Consider the following 14,312-nt stretch of genomic DNA (forward strand, 5'->3'; position numbering starts at 1 on the left):
TATTTTTTCCAAGAGAATTAAAGTACATGTAGATGTCTAGGTTTGAACCTTTGGCTCTAACCTTGATGCCTAACAAGGGATTTCTCAAGACTTGGGAATGCATTGATTGTGAAAACCTACATTCAAGTTTCAACTTTTTGGCTTTGTAGTAATTCTCAACATTGTTATAGAAGAGTTGGTATTCTAATTAGGTATAGAAGAGTCTTGCCTTGATAATAATTCTCAATTATCTTAGATATAGAAGAGTCTTGCCTTGATAATAATTCTCAATTATCTTAGTTATAGAAGAGTCTTGCCTTGATAATTCTATATCTAATTAGGTATAGAAGAGTCTTGCCTTGATAATTTGAACATGAATTTTCTTCCCGCTTTCATTAGAATATTACTAAAATTTGGAAAAAATTAATGGAGACTAAAATTTGGAGTCCAGCTTTGTGATCAATCTTAAACTAGAGCAAAGTTAACATAGTTTGCCTTTGATTTTTTGCATACTATTATAAGATAACAAAAAAGGCTTCTTATAACTTAGGCTCTTCCTGCTCATATGCAACATGTAATCTTTTTTTCCCCCATTTTGAGGGTGTAGAGGGGGGGGGTGAGTGGTTATCAAGACAAATTATCAACCTTTTCTAGGAGCATAATAGTAATAGATAATGACATTTGCATTGATTTCTTTTTTTGCAAAAATATCCATTTTATGGAAATCAATGAATTAAATGAACCTGAAATGCCAAATATGAAGGCAGCAAAGGTGTCAAGGGGTTATTTTTCCCATATTTGTTTACTATAGTGAAAATTGAAAATGGTAATGAGAATATCATCAATACTTGTTGGCACTATCACTTTTTAATGCTCATACTAGGAATTCTCTCTTGATAAGCTACCATATACTACTGTACCATGTATACAATATCCTTCAATCCAAAATATTTTAACTATGAAAGTAATCATGTCTTACGAGTTGGACTTTGCGTAGTTTCCAAAATAATTGCATACAATAGCTATGGTATTGAAAATATGGTAAATTCTTGTTATATTGATTCTATTGAAATTCTTAATTAGTATTGAATCCAAGGTGATTGATTGCATTGAGGTTAAGGAGTTTTGGGGTGACATAGGAGTATGCTGTTGAAGCTAACATAGACCCCCTAAGAGTAGAATGAAGACAATGGGATTAGGTGTGGGTATTAATGGGAGTGGGATGTAGTCTCTTGGTTGGTAAAAGAACTTCTATGAATTGCATAGTCTTGAGTAAAGGGGCTGGAAAGGGGGACCCTAGCTAGTTAACCAGTGCCCACATGGCCATGTCTTAAACAATCAATGGCTTGGCTGTCTAGCAATATCAAGATTTTGAGTTTCTTTTTTCCTTTGTAAATGTTTAAATTTCTCTTCAATAGTTGAATTTACATGTAAAACTTTTTTGAAGGCATAATTTTGTAAACTTTTTATTGTGAAATTAAATTTCAAACTTGAGATCTATGTCGAAAGTATTTTGTGAATATTGAGTAAAAACATATTCACAACATGTATAAACTTTCTTTTAATTAAAGAAAATGCCAAAAGTATTTTGTGAATACTAAGAGAAAATATATTCGCAATGTGCATAATACTTTCTATTAATCAGAGAAAGTGTCCCTAGTATTTTCTATATTCATCACTCACAATGTTCCTAGTACTTACTACTACTTAAATACATTCTTTGTCTTGCTTTTTGGCCTTCTATATTCACACATTCTTCATGAACTTCTGCCCTTATTTCCATAGTCCAATTTGGAAATTGATGGAGGGACTAGAGATACCCAAAGGCTTTCACAATGGATAAAGAATTTCTCATAGTGAGAAATCACAAGAAATAACCCTTAAAAATGTCCCTCACTCTTTATGCTCTTGCCCCATCAAATCCTCAAGGGTATCTTCTTGAGAAATGGAAAGGATATTTTACACCTTGAAATTTAGGATAAATTTCTTAAGTGATAGGTTTTGAGTCCCTTCTTGCTTTGGGAGATCCTTATGCCATCATGTTCTGCTTCCTTTTTGTTTCCCCATGGCTTGCATGTCCTTTGTTTTAAAACACTTTATTGGGTTTTTTAGGCTTTTTTGAAGAGTGAAGTGTTTCCCTACATGCAATGTTCTGATAAACAATGCTAGAAATCTATCTTATATATCAATAAACATGTTTCTATCATTCAATTCAATCAATTTTTCAAATGGCAACATCATAATCATGGCTTTCTTTCAAAATAGTCAATCTAAACTTTGTTTACATTGGCAACATAACAATCATGTCTTTCCATCTCAAATTTGACATGGTGTTGAAGAGATTTTATTGATTTGATCACACAAGAACGAATCTTTATCCTTGCCTTAATGTTTACTAAGAACTTTTACATTTTTCAAAAAGTGTGCACCAAATCCAATTTTTGTGAAGATAAATCCATCCAAAATGAATGAAAATGGTCCTTCAAAATTTGAAGCATCTATCTATCTAATTCTGTGGAAATATGGAGTGATGTCAATTGTTAACAACAAATAGACACATGTATAGAGCCAATGTAACAATTTGAAGCATCTATCTATCTAATTCTGTGGAAATATGGAGTGATGTCAATTGTTAACACATGTATAGAGCCAATGGTTCAATTACAACATTGAGCTTTAAAGCATATTTTCTTTTTCTTTTTGAAAAGTGTACATATGGCCTAGGATGAGTATTTATTTTGAGGCAAACCCAAAGGTTTGGCCATTTGAGTGGACACATCTATGTGATTAATGTTGTAAGGAACTATTTATATGGAATTGAGTTATTACTTAGAATGTTGATGATGTGAGGAAGATCAAGTATGCATTATAGTTTAAAATAGAATGCTTCATTTTATTATTTTAAAATTTCTTAAAAGGATCAAACCCTTGGGATTTTTATCATCAATCTTAGTATTGTATTTCATTACTAGCTTTCTTGTCTTTTACTTGTATATCTTTTCTTTTATCCCCATGTAATTTCTTCATTTGTATGATGTGTGTGCACGTGCATCGAGACTCTTACGACATAGTCATGCTTGACAATTGCCTCGGATGAGCTTTCCAACATTCTACCATTCAAAAATGTTACGTGTTATTTTCTCAAAGTTCACATATTTGGTGATTGATATCTGTCTCATTTTCTTCTTTTCCTTCTTGCTCATAAATGCATGCCATTAAATCTAACATCTTCTTATGGACTAATCTCATAGAAAGTTCAAGATGAGGTTTCTCAGAGTTCTTCTCCTTGCTCATAAATGCATGTCATTAAATCTAACATCTTCTTATGGACTTATCTCATAGAAAGTTCAAGATGAGGTTTGACATTATCATAAGCATGGACTCACATTTGGATGTTCGCCCATTGTACAATTTCTAGTGATGCAAGACCCTTAATCCACTTATAAAGAATAGATGATACATTTTCTCAAGTCACAGTGGTGGAGTGGCACTAACATTCTCTAATGTTTTCAAATCATATATCATATGAGAACATAAAGCTTTTAGTGTGAGAGTTACACAATACTCAAGTTAGAACTTCTATATAACTTCTATTTCTCAAATGCAAGCATTATTAACTTACAAAAAATAAGAACATGTGCATGTGTTAGATCAAGGAGGAGCATAGTTTCTTCTCTGAGTGGTGAATACTTCTATGGATAGAAAGTATAGGATGCAAGTTGAGGTGGCAACAAAAGGAGAACGCTCATAATATATATATATATATATATATATATATATAAGTACTTTGTCGTGGTTTTCCTACATGATATCCTGATCTACATCCTAAAATAATGACAGGTCAGTGAGAAAATGTTGACATTGAACTCATCATCCTATCAATAACAATGACAGCACAACAAAATCACCTAAAATAATGCTGGCTAGCAAAATCACCTAGAATAATGAAGGCCAGAAGGGCTACAAATTCAGCTAGAAAAATAGGAAGTGAGACCACATCAACCAACAAGCATACTGTGCCTAGCCTTTGTATCGACCGACACTCGTGTTCACTCAATTGATACACACTCAATCTAGGTGCTTACTGCCCCTTATTCTATAAAATATGTCAAATGTTCTCACAAATCTGTTTCCAAAACACACACACAACAAACACAGCCTGCTGGGCAGCCCAGTTTCAACATTTATATGAAAAATCCTTTTAACCTAAACGCCAACAAAAATGTGCAATTCCACACAACGATGAGTGGTGCGATGGGAAGCGTTTCCCCACATTTTGGTATACCAGAAAAAAAAAATTCAAACGAATAGCCATGCCCTTGATTCTGTGCCCATGTAAACCATTTGTCTTAGTGAGATCTATTCATGATTAACAATTCCTCCATGCGTACGATGGTATCATGTGACTACAGGAAGCCTTATGTGAGAGTATGTGACCATGGTGCCAGCTGCTTTATGAAACCCATAAGTTAGTTCATTTGTTACTCAGTGCTGCAACCTTGTCCTTCAATTTGTTTGCATCGGCACCAATTACTTCATCGATTGTATTGCCACCGCGGAAGAACCTAAAAGTTGGCTAATCAAAATCCAACACATAAGAAGAGAAGATCGTCAAAACAAGCAAGTAGGTAGGTAGGGATGTAGCTACATACACTTCTTTCTCTCTCTCTCTCTCTCTCTCATAGAGGACAGTTTCATTAAGAACCAGTGGAGGGTCTCTTCTCACCACCTGTGGATAAAGACTGGAAGAACAGAGGGTATACCTTGGTAGGCACAGTTTGTACACTATGAAGGACAAGGGAGCTTGAAACACAGCCACACTACCTGCTCTCTCTCTCTCTCATAGAGGACAGTTTCATTAAGAAACCAGCGGAGGGTCTCTTCCCACCACCTGCAGATAGAGACTGGAAGAACAGAGGGTATACCTTGGTAGGCACAGTTTGTACACTATGAAGGACAAGGGAGCTTGAAACACAGCCACACTAACTGCTTACATGCCTGGTGTATTACGAGATTTGAGGAAGGTTTCATTGTCTCTTCAGGGAGGGGTTTGGCCCTCTCACGGAGGTGGTACACTTACAGAAACCAGAGATGCTTGGGTCAATATTTACTAGATTTGTATCGTCAACGGGAGGCCTTATTGAGGCCACAAACAGGGTGCCATGCTCAGCTGGATACCACACAGCCATTCATCACTGACTTCTTCGGACCTCTCAGGTGGATGTGACATATCCTAAGCACCATATTGACACATGAGAGTATTGGGACACCACGGACAGGACATCACCCGCCCCCCCAGATCCATAATTCAGTTTTCTCATGATTCATTATTCTCATGTAGTGGTCTCACAGACCAAATGTGTCTTTTGAACACCTTAATATTACCCGTCATTTTCTCTCAGCCGCACAGAACGGAACATGGTTATTAGGAAGGACATCGTCAGACTGGATACTCAGAGGACATGGAGTTCACCTAGTCGTCCACTGGGGACGAAGATGGTCTTCTACAGAGATCACCTCCTATGCCTAACAGAGGATGGTTTCATCATCCGCCCACACTACATCGACATGATCGGCCATATCCGCACCTCATCCCACCAGCTGAGAGTGGAGACTGCCAGATATGGGCCCAAGGCAACCCCACCAGACGACAAGATATTCCAGCTCTGTCACACAGAGCCCGAGACAGAGGATCATTATATATGCCGATGCCCTGTACACACTGAGATTCGGGGGAGGTTCCACTGCCTCTTCCGAACTGGATTCAGACCACTTTCCAGGATCACAGACTTCCGGATCAAAGATGCCTGGGACTTTTTCTTCTAGAGCTCCGCAAACACAAGGAGTCCTTAGTGAGATCCAGATCAGTTATACTTGCTGGAGGACCAGCACAGAGAGCTCTCACCGACTACATACATGGCTTGTGGGATCTCCCCCGAGATAGATATGCACGCCTTGCCCTTGAGTCCTCCCGACAATTAGCTTTACAGGGAGACACGGCTTGTTGGTATGGACAGATGACATCTTGGTTCCAGGCACATGGTTTTAGCATGGACAGATTGCCTCCCTTCCAGTATTCTCTGGAGGCACCCTCTCTCACTCTCACACGGACAGAGATTACCAGACTCATCCGTCAGGATTTAGTTCAGCTGGACATTAGGAGGACATGGATACAGCCGACTGAGGAGCTGGGCACGAAGATGGATTTCTACAGAGAGCATTTTCTTCAGCTCACAGCAGCAGATGGTTTTGTGATCAGACCCAGTTACATGGATGTACACTTGTCTCATGCAGTACGATGTGCTATTGGCCAGATTCGCACATCCTCACACCAGCTTGAGATTGAGATTGGCCGATATAGAGGTATACCAGCTGAGGCCAGGATATGCCGAGTATACCATGGGGAGCCAGAGACAGAGCTGCATTATATATGCCATTGTACTGCATACTATGAGATACGTGGTCGTTTCCACTGTTTATTCACAGAGGGTTTTGGACCACTTTCCAGAGTCATGGGGTACCAGGACCAGAGGTGTTTGGGATTGCTCTTGCTTGAGCTGCGGAGATATAGAGATAGCCTGCTTAGGCGCACAGAGAGCCAGACGCAAAGGCACATTACAGACTTCGTCCAGCCATCACTGCGCCAAATGGACCACAGCAACAGCAGGACATGGATACCGCCCACACTAGCGCGGCGGTACACTGATTGATCGTGCGATTGAGCTTGGGTGGTCCAGATGCCCACGACTACGGAGGAGGGCATCCTAGCATAGACGGAGGTTGCAGCGGCGGATTTGGATTATTCTTGTGAGACATGCGGGACACCCAGTCAGGGTGCTGACCACAGAGGATATTGAGGAGATCCGCTAGCGTCCGATGCGGCACATATTATGAGATGGAGGCACCTCCATAGTGTACCCCCCGTCCCACATGATATTGTATCCCCTCACTGTACTCCACTCACCTCCATAGCGTACCCCCCCCCCCCTCACTATATTCACACCCTATAAAGGTTTCTGTTTACCTTCCAGTTCCAGTTTCATTTTCTAGGTGCCACTAGTATCATCTTTATTTTTCATTTTCTGGTTTTTTATCCAGACATTGTATCAGATCCACCATGATGTAACTTTTTGGTCTCATAGGTCATTATGGCCTTTTGAAGACGTTAATATAACATTTCATTTCATTTCTCTCTCTCTCTCCCCTATATAAAACAATAGACGAGGTACATGCTTCAATTTTGAAAAGTGTGGACTAACTTGTACATGAACTCACCACTGATGTTATTCTTTCGTCCGACACCACATTGCCCAACTTTTCCTGGAAAGCCAATGGCAGCAAAAGCTTGCAAACATCAAAACATGCAGAGGACTCCTATCTCAACAAGTGACTACATTTAATTTTTCTGGAAAAAGGACATGTCATCCCTATACCTCATCAATGTCCACCTTCAAGAATGTTGTCTTGTCATACTTTATGCTAAGCTCATCAACAATAGGAGATATCATCTTACCTTGTGAACAAAATAACCTCCAGTTAGTTCGAAACCAAAGAGCATTCCAAATTAGGGAACAGCAATGTTCCTAAGCACCAAATTCCATCAGGCAAAATGTGCGGTGCTTCATGGCATCATGTAATGAGTAACTTGGTAAAGAGGGACTGAATGAAAAATAAAAAAACTCATGTTAGTGACTCCTACAAGCACTCAAGCAGTATCCAAGTTATAGCGAGGCTTTTCCATCGATGAACACTGATTGCAGCTGTCAGGGGCTGAATTGCAGTTGGTTGCTTGCTAAGGCGATAGCAACAGAAAACTTTAGAGAAGATGCTTGCACAAACACATACAGCCAACTGAACTATGGCCAAGACTGAACAGAAAAAAAAAACTCCTGTTAGTGATTCCTACAACCACTCAAGCAGAGTTCAAATTATAGCAAGACTTTGCATTTGATAAACACTGGCTGCTGTTGTTCAGGGGCTGAATTGCTGTTGGTTTCCATTGCTATGGCCTGCACTGAAGGCAAGACTGCTCACAATGCTGAAAATAAAAAATGAATGGGGGAGGGACCCTCATATAAGCCTCCTTAGGGCTGCCCACAGGTCGTCCTGCCTGTCAGGTTGTTGAAGGACAAATCAACCAGATGTGGGTAGCCACACCTGCCAGCCCAGCCCTAGTGCTACTTGATTGTTATACCCCAACAATTGGAGCACTGGAACGCGTGCAGTCCATGGTGACATAGGATGACAGACCATTGACATAAAATTTGGGTGGCTATGGTAGTCTTGTGGTAAGTCCAACATAGGTACTAACAATGACCAAAATGAGTACGAAAAGCAAATTTGGATACATCTTTGTCTCTAACACGAATCTAGTGGCATCCACTCTTAACACCTGCTTTACTGAAAATTGCTACTCCACCTAAGCATCCAACAAATCATCGATCCATGGCATCACATATTGATGTTTGACAGTTATCCTTTTCACAAATGTATAATTGATATACATTCTACAAGAGCTGACTTTCTTCTTAACGAGCGAAACTAGAGACCCGAAAAGCAAGAAACTCAGACGACTGAGACTTTTGTGAGGTACTCCTCAATCAAGATAGCGATTATAAGTTAATAAGTTGTTAGGGATTAGAAATAAGTGCTAGGGGCACATTTAGTTTTAGTATTTTCATATGGTGTGGTGACCTTAGGAGTAATTGTGACACATGGCACAATGAGGCCTTATCTTTGTACAAAAGATGTGTACTTGCTTTCTTATCCACTCCTGCAACTCGTGGAAGTTTGTGCGCTTCACCATCTTTGCACTTGAGCTCCATTGACTGTGCTTTCTATGCTTCATTGCTTGCCTCTAAACCTAACAATGGTATCAGAACCCAAGGTTCAACATGCCTTGTCTTAGCCCCAAATTTTGTAGTACACACGTGTGATCCTGTACCCGTCCATACACATGAGCGTTGCTCCGTACACAGGCCATACATCTGTTGTAAGCCCTGCGGGGCGTGCCGTGACAAACTCAACCACGTGTCCAAGAGATAAAGATATAGAGAGAGAAGGGAGAGAGAGAAGGAAATAGGGATCTTGCACAATACCACACTGAGCGAGGAACATGCCCCGCCCCTTTTTAGGAATTTATTTAAGACCAAGTCACGGGCATGCTAGCCAAGATCAATACAATCAATGAATACAAAACAAACAGATATGCCAATGTAGGATATCCAAGTCGATGTCAATGTCTAGGCACGAGATCATGCTAGCCAAGATCAATACAATCAATGAATACAAAACAAACAGATATGCCGATGTACGATATCCAAGTCGATGTCAATGTCTAGGCACGAGATCTCTGATGCCGAGGATGACCCACAAGTATCTCTCACCGGGCTAGTACCAAATCCAATGAATCCAAATCCAAGTCCAAGTTCAAGTCCAAGTCCAAGTTCCAAGTCCAAGCCCAAGTCAAGATCCTGATCCACATCCAAGTCCAAGTCCAAGTCCAAGTCCAAGTCCAAGTCCAAGTCCAGATCCAAGTCCAAGTCCAAGTCCATAATCACTAGCTCATCCCATGAACAACTCCTACAGTCTTGTCGATGAAGAAAACCATGGAAAAGCTCTTTCTGGCAAGAAAACCGATTTAAAACTTGTTTTAATGGTTTTTCAGGCGATCAAAACATCCAAAAAATAGTTGTCATGTTTAAGGAGAAATTTTCGGGTTTCTGTTTTCAATCCGTACAGTCGTACAAACAAGTGATGGCGTGGCACAACAGTTTGATGGAGGCACTCTGAATCAACGGGTAGTGATGAAAAATTCCATGAATTGGTTCATGATCAAGTAGATGATGTTGGAGAAGATGATCTCCACGCTTCAATGAAGATGCCAATGCGATGAAGAGGTTCTTCTTCAACTTCCTGCTCAAGAGAGGCTCGTGTTTCTTTTATACTTGGGGAAGCCTTGCTTTTTGCCAAAAAGTGATGCTTTTGCCTTTTACTTTGCTTTTGGTTTTTTTTAATAATAAAATATTACTCAACTTTACTCAAAAGTTCTTGTTTTGCTTTTCTAGCTTCAAGGCCTTGCTTTTTGGCTCTAGAGCTTCTTTTTGAAAAAGAGGCTTTTAGCTTTTTGATCCGGCACAGTCTCCTCTTCCAATGGTGCCCTTGGCTCGCGGTCAACCCTAGTTGACTTTTTGCTTTTTCTTGCTTTTTGACCAAGAATGGTACTTTTTCTTAAACAAACCTTATGGACCCTGCCTCCATGTCTTCTTCCACCTGTCTGGTATCCGAACATGGGTTTCATGTGAAATAGAGCTAGGAGGGCCAAATAGTTACATTTGTTCATGCCCGTAAAGTACTACCCACCTGCTAATTGTACTTGTTGTACCCAACTACAACACATGTACCCAATTGTCCGTGCTGGTGTACTTGAATGTAGCAGTTGTACCTGACTATACCTATGAACCTGACTTTATCTATGTACCCAACTATACCTCTTGTGTACTCTACTTGTACACGACACTGGTCACACATACAATTGTGTACCTACTAAAGCACATCTGCTTTCAACATCAATTTGAGTATTTGCAGATTGGGGATTTTTGTGAAATTTGAGGGTTTTCATCAAAAAGTTGGGACTTTCATCAAATTTGAAAGTTTCTTTCAAATTTGAGTACTTGCAGATCAGGGATTTTTGTGAAATTTGAGTACTTGCAGATTGGGGATTTTTGTGAAATTTGAGGGTTTTCATAAAAAAGTTGGGACTTTCATCAAAATTGAAAGTTTCTTTCAAATTTGAGCCACGAAATTTGGGGCTTTCATCAAATTTGGCTGCACAATCGACCTCGGAGTTGCAGAATAACTTTAAGGCATTTTAATTTCTCCTCCAAATTAAATTAATAGAGTTGTAATATATAAACTCTAATTGAAGCAGGATGCAGTAAGACTATATTCGATAATCATCATCGATTTCTCTCCTCAGATCATCCTAAATATGTTGCTAGTAAGAGTAACATTCCTCCACAAACACTTCGTGCAAAAGATTGGAAGGGAGTCTACAACTATTCTTCCTCTAGATGGCATGAACAGGTATAGTAATGTTTTTTCAATCTTGTTTTGTGTAGTCTCTAATTGGATTAAAGGTCACATAGAGCAATCCCTTGTGTAGGTACTCCCTGCTGAAAATGATGAGATGCTTTATATAATATGCTGAGGGTCCAGTCGGCCAGCACCAAAGGCTGTCCACCTGTTTGGTGAACAAACACATGCTAAAATTCTGCAATTAAATGCTGCGTTGACCTTCTGGTGCTGCCCACACCTGCTGCCCTTCCTGTAGTTGCTGCCAACTGCTGCCTTGTTCCCCTGGATGGCTGCCGATGGTGTTATGATGGCTGCCGACCCGGTTCCCAAGTCCGCCCACTTCCTCTGGCACTTTCCCACCAAGCCTCGTGTTAGGTGACTTGGTTATAAGATGAACGGCTGTCATAACAGCTTCAGCCCAAAAACCATGAGGTAACGCAGCATGTGACAACATAGAACGGACCTTCTCTTGAATGGTCCTGTTCATCCTCTCTGCTGTCCCGTTTTGTGGAGGATCATAAGGAGTAGAGAGCTCCCTCTTGATGCCTTTAGCATCACAAAAGTCCTGAAACTGTTTGGACGTATACTCTCCACCATTGTCGGAACGCAAAGCCTTCAGTGTTTTGCCAGTTTGATTCTCAACATGAGCAACAAACTTCTGAAACACTGAGAATGTATCACTCTTCAAACGAAGAGGATAAACCCACACCTTGCGTGTGGCATCATCAATAAAAGACACAAAATATTTTGCCCCTCCCAAAGAAAGCTGAGGCATCTCACATACATCTGTATGCACAAGCTCTAATTGAGCATCTTTCTGTCCAAGAGCTTTCTTGTGGGGGCACTGGAGTTGCCTGCCATATATACAATGCTCACAAAATTGAAAACTTGAGAACTTTAGAGAAGGCAAGTAACCAAAACGAGACAATTGCTCCATTCCTTTGACACTCATGTGTCCCAACCGGCTATGCCACATAGAGATTTCCGGCAGCTCGGTTGCATTTACATTAGCATGGTGACAAACACCAGCATGCATGAAGTAAAGAGTGTCCACCTTAGAGCCTCTGGCAACAACCAGTGAGCCCTTACAAATCTTCCACTTTCCACGACCAAATGTGGTAACATAATCAGCATCATCAAGCTGTCCAGTAGAAAGCAGGTTCTTCTTGATCTCAGGCACATGCCTGACATCATGGAGCATAAGCTGTGAGCCATCTGAAAACACAAGCCTCACATCACCTCTGCCAAGAATCTGGCATGCATGGTTGTCACCCAAATAAACTACTCCTTCATTGCCAGCAGTATACCTGACAAACAAGTCTCTGCAACCTGTGACATGAAAGGAGGCACCTGAATCAATGATCCACGAGTGCATACCATGACCATCTCCTGCAAGAAGTGAATGGGCATCAAGTGAAGACGTAAATAGGACTTCATCCTCACTGTCACTTGCATGTGACACATTGACTTGCATATTCCTAGGATATGGTGACAGAGGTGAAATGGGGTATAGACTTTGGGATCCAGTAAATAGAAAGATTATACGCAGCAATGATGTCATTTTTGATGAAACATGCATGTATAAGGAGCCTGCAAGGCAACAGGAGCCTGGCAGAGTCATCTTTGATGATGATGGACATCATGGACAACAACCAAGGGCTGTAAATCAGCCATTACAGCATCAAAACCAGCCCTTAAATGGTGCTGAAAATGGTCCAAATGGACAGCCAGAGATGGCAGAAGATATCCCTATGGATATCCCACAGATAGAGAAGATACCGGGCATGATCTTTCAACCTTATGGCATGGAACAGGAGCCACCAATAGGTGATATGCAGGCTGGACAGCAACCTGCAAATGATGGTCATTGGGTACGGAGGTCCACAAGACCCTCCAGACCCCCTGACAGGTTTGTTCCAGGGGTTGACTACTTGATGCTCACTGACTGTGGGGAGCCCTCATGTTATAAGGAGGCTTTACAGAGGGCAGACAGGGCTCTTTGGGAGCGTGCTATGAAGTCAGAGATGGATTATCTGCACAAAAATAAAAACATGAAAGTTGGTGCATTTGCCTACAGGCAAGAAGGTTTTGCCATGCAAGTGGGTTTACAGGATCAAAGTTGCACCTGATGCAAAGCCAAGATACAAAGCCAGGTTAGTGGCTAAGGGCTTCAAGCAGGAATATGGTGTGGACTTTGATGAGATCTTCTCTCCAGTGGTCAAAATGACCACACTTAGAGCTGTATTAGCTTTGGTTGCTCATGATGATCTGGATTTGATTCAGATGGATGTGAAGACTGCTTTTCTTCACAGTGATCTCCATGAGGAGATATATATGCAACAGCCAGAGGGTTATGCAATGAATGGAAAGGAGAAGCTTGTATGCAAGCTGAAAAAGAGTCTTTATGGGCTCAAACAGGCACCAAGGGAATGGTATCATAAATTTGATACATTCATGAAATCCCAGGATTTCAGGAGGAGTGACATAGATCACTGCTTATACACCAAGAAAGCTTTGGATGGCAGTCTATTGATCCTCATCTTGTATGTTGATGATATGTTGATTGCCGGGAAATCTCGTAAAGAGATGAATGCCTTGAAGAAGAGGCTGCATCAGACCTTTGATATGAAGGATTTGGGTGATGCAAATCACATTTTGGGTATGCGGATACTTCGGGACAGAACTCAGCATGTGTTGTATTTGTCTCAGAAGGAATAAAGTTTTGCATAGGTTCAATATGGACACGGGGAAGAAGACTAGTACTCCTTTGCCTCCATATGTGAAACTCAGTGCTATGGACAGCCCACAGTCAGATAGTGGCAGGGCTGATATGGCCAAGATTCCGTATGCTTCAACTTGTGGCAGTCTCATGTATGCCATGGTTGCTACCAGGCCGGACATTGCATTTGCAGTGGGAGTGGTTTCTAGATACATGGCCAACCCTGGCAAGAAGCATTGGGAAGCAGTGAAAGGTGTCATGAGATACCTGAAGGGCACACAGGATATGTGCATATGCTTTGGCAAACAGGATGCATTAGTGCATGGTTACACGGATTCGGATTATGCCAGTCATCCAGATAACCGGAAGTCTACTACCGGTCATGTGTTTACATTCACAGGAGGTGCTGTGTCATGGATATCCAGGATGCAGAAGTGCACTGCCTTATCTACTACAGAAGCCGAGTATATTGCAGCCACAGAGGCTTGCAAGGAGGCATTATGGCTATCTCGGTTAGTGGTTGATTTGGGTTATACAG

General features: G+C 40.9%; 1 protein-coding gene across 3 annotated transcripts in view; it reads right to left on the reverse strand.

Moving 5' to 3' along the window:
* Window positions 1–4,040: 4,040 nt before the first annotated feature.
* Window positions 4,041–14,312, reverse strand: part of LOC147607909 (thioredoxin-2-like) — a 42,596-nt gene continuing 32,324 nt past the window's right edge. For 2 of the 3 annotated variants that reach the window (XM_086790030.1, XM_086790029.1), the window contains 3 exons: window positions 7,413–7,492; window positions 7,255–7,299; window positions 4,041–4,555 (listed from right to left, as the gene is read on the reverse strand). In XM_086790030.1, the coding sequence (XP_086646156.1) occupies window positions 4,454–4,555; window positions 7,255–7,299; window positions 7,413–7,492 (227 nt within the window). In that variant the 3' untranslated portion in view covers window positions 4,041–4,453. The remainder of the gene's footprint in view (window positions 4,556–7,254; window positions 7,300–7,412; window positions 7,493–14,312) is intronic. The other variant, XM_086790031.1, reaches the window with a different exon arrangement.

Source organism: Cibotium barometz, chromosome 54 (assembly GCF_041138505.1).
Source record: "Cibotium barometz isolate CiBa-2024 chromosome 54, ASM4113850v1, whole genome shotgun sequence".
Lineage (NCBI taxonomy): Eukaryota > Viridiplantae > Streptophyta > Polypodiopsida > Cyatheales > Cibotiaceae > Cibotium > Cibotium barometz.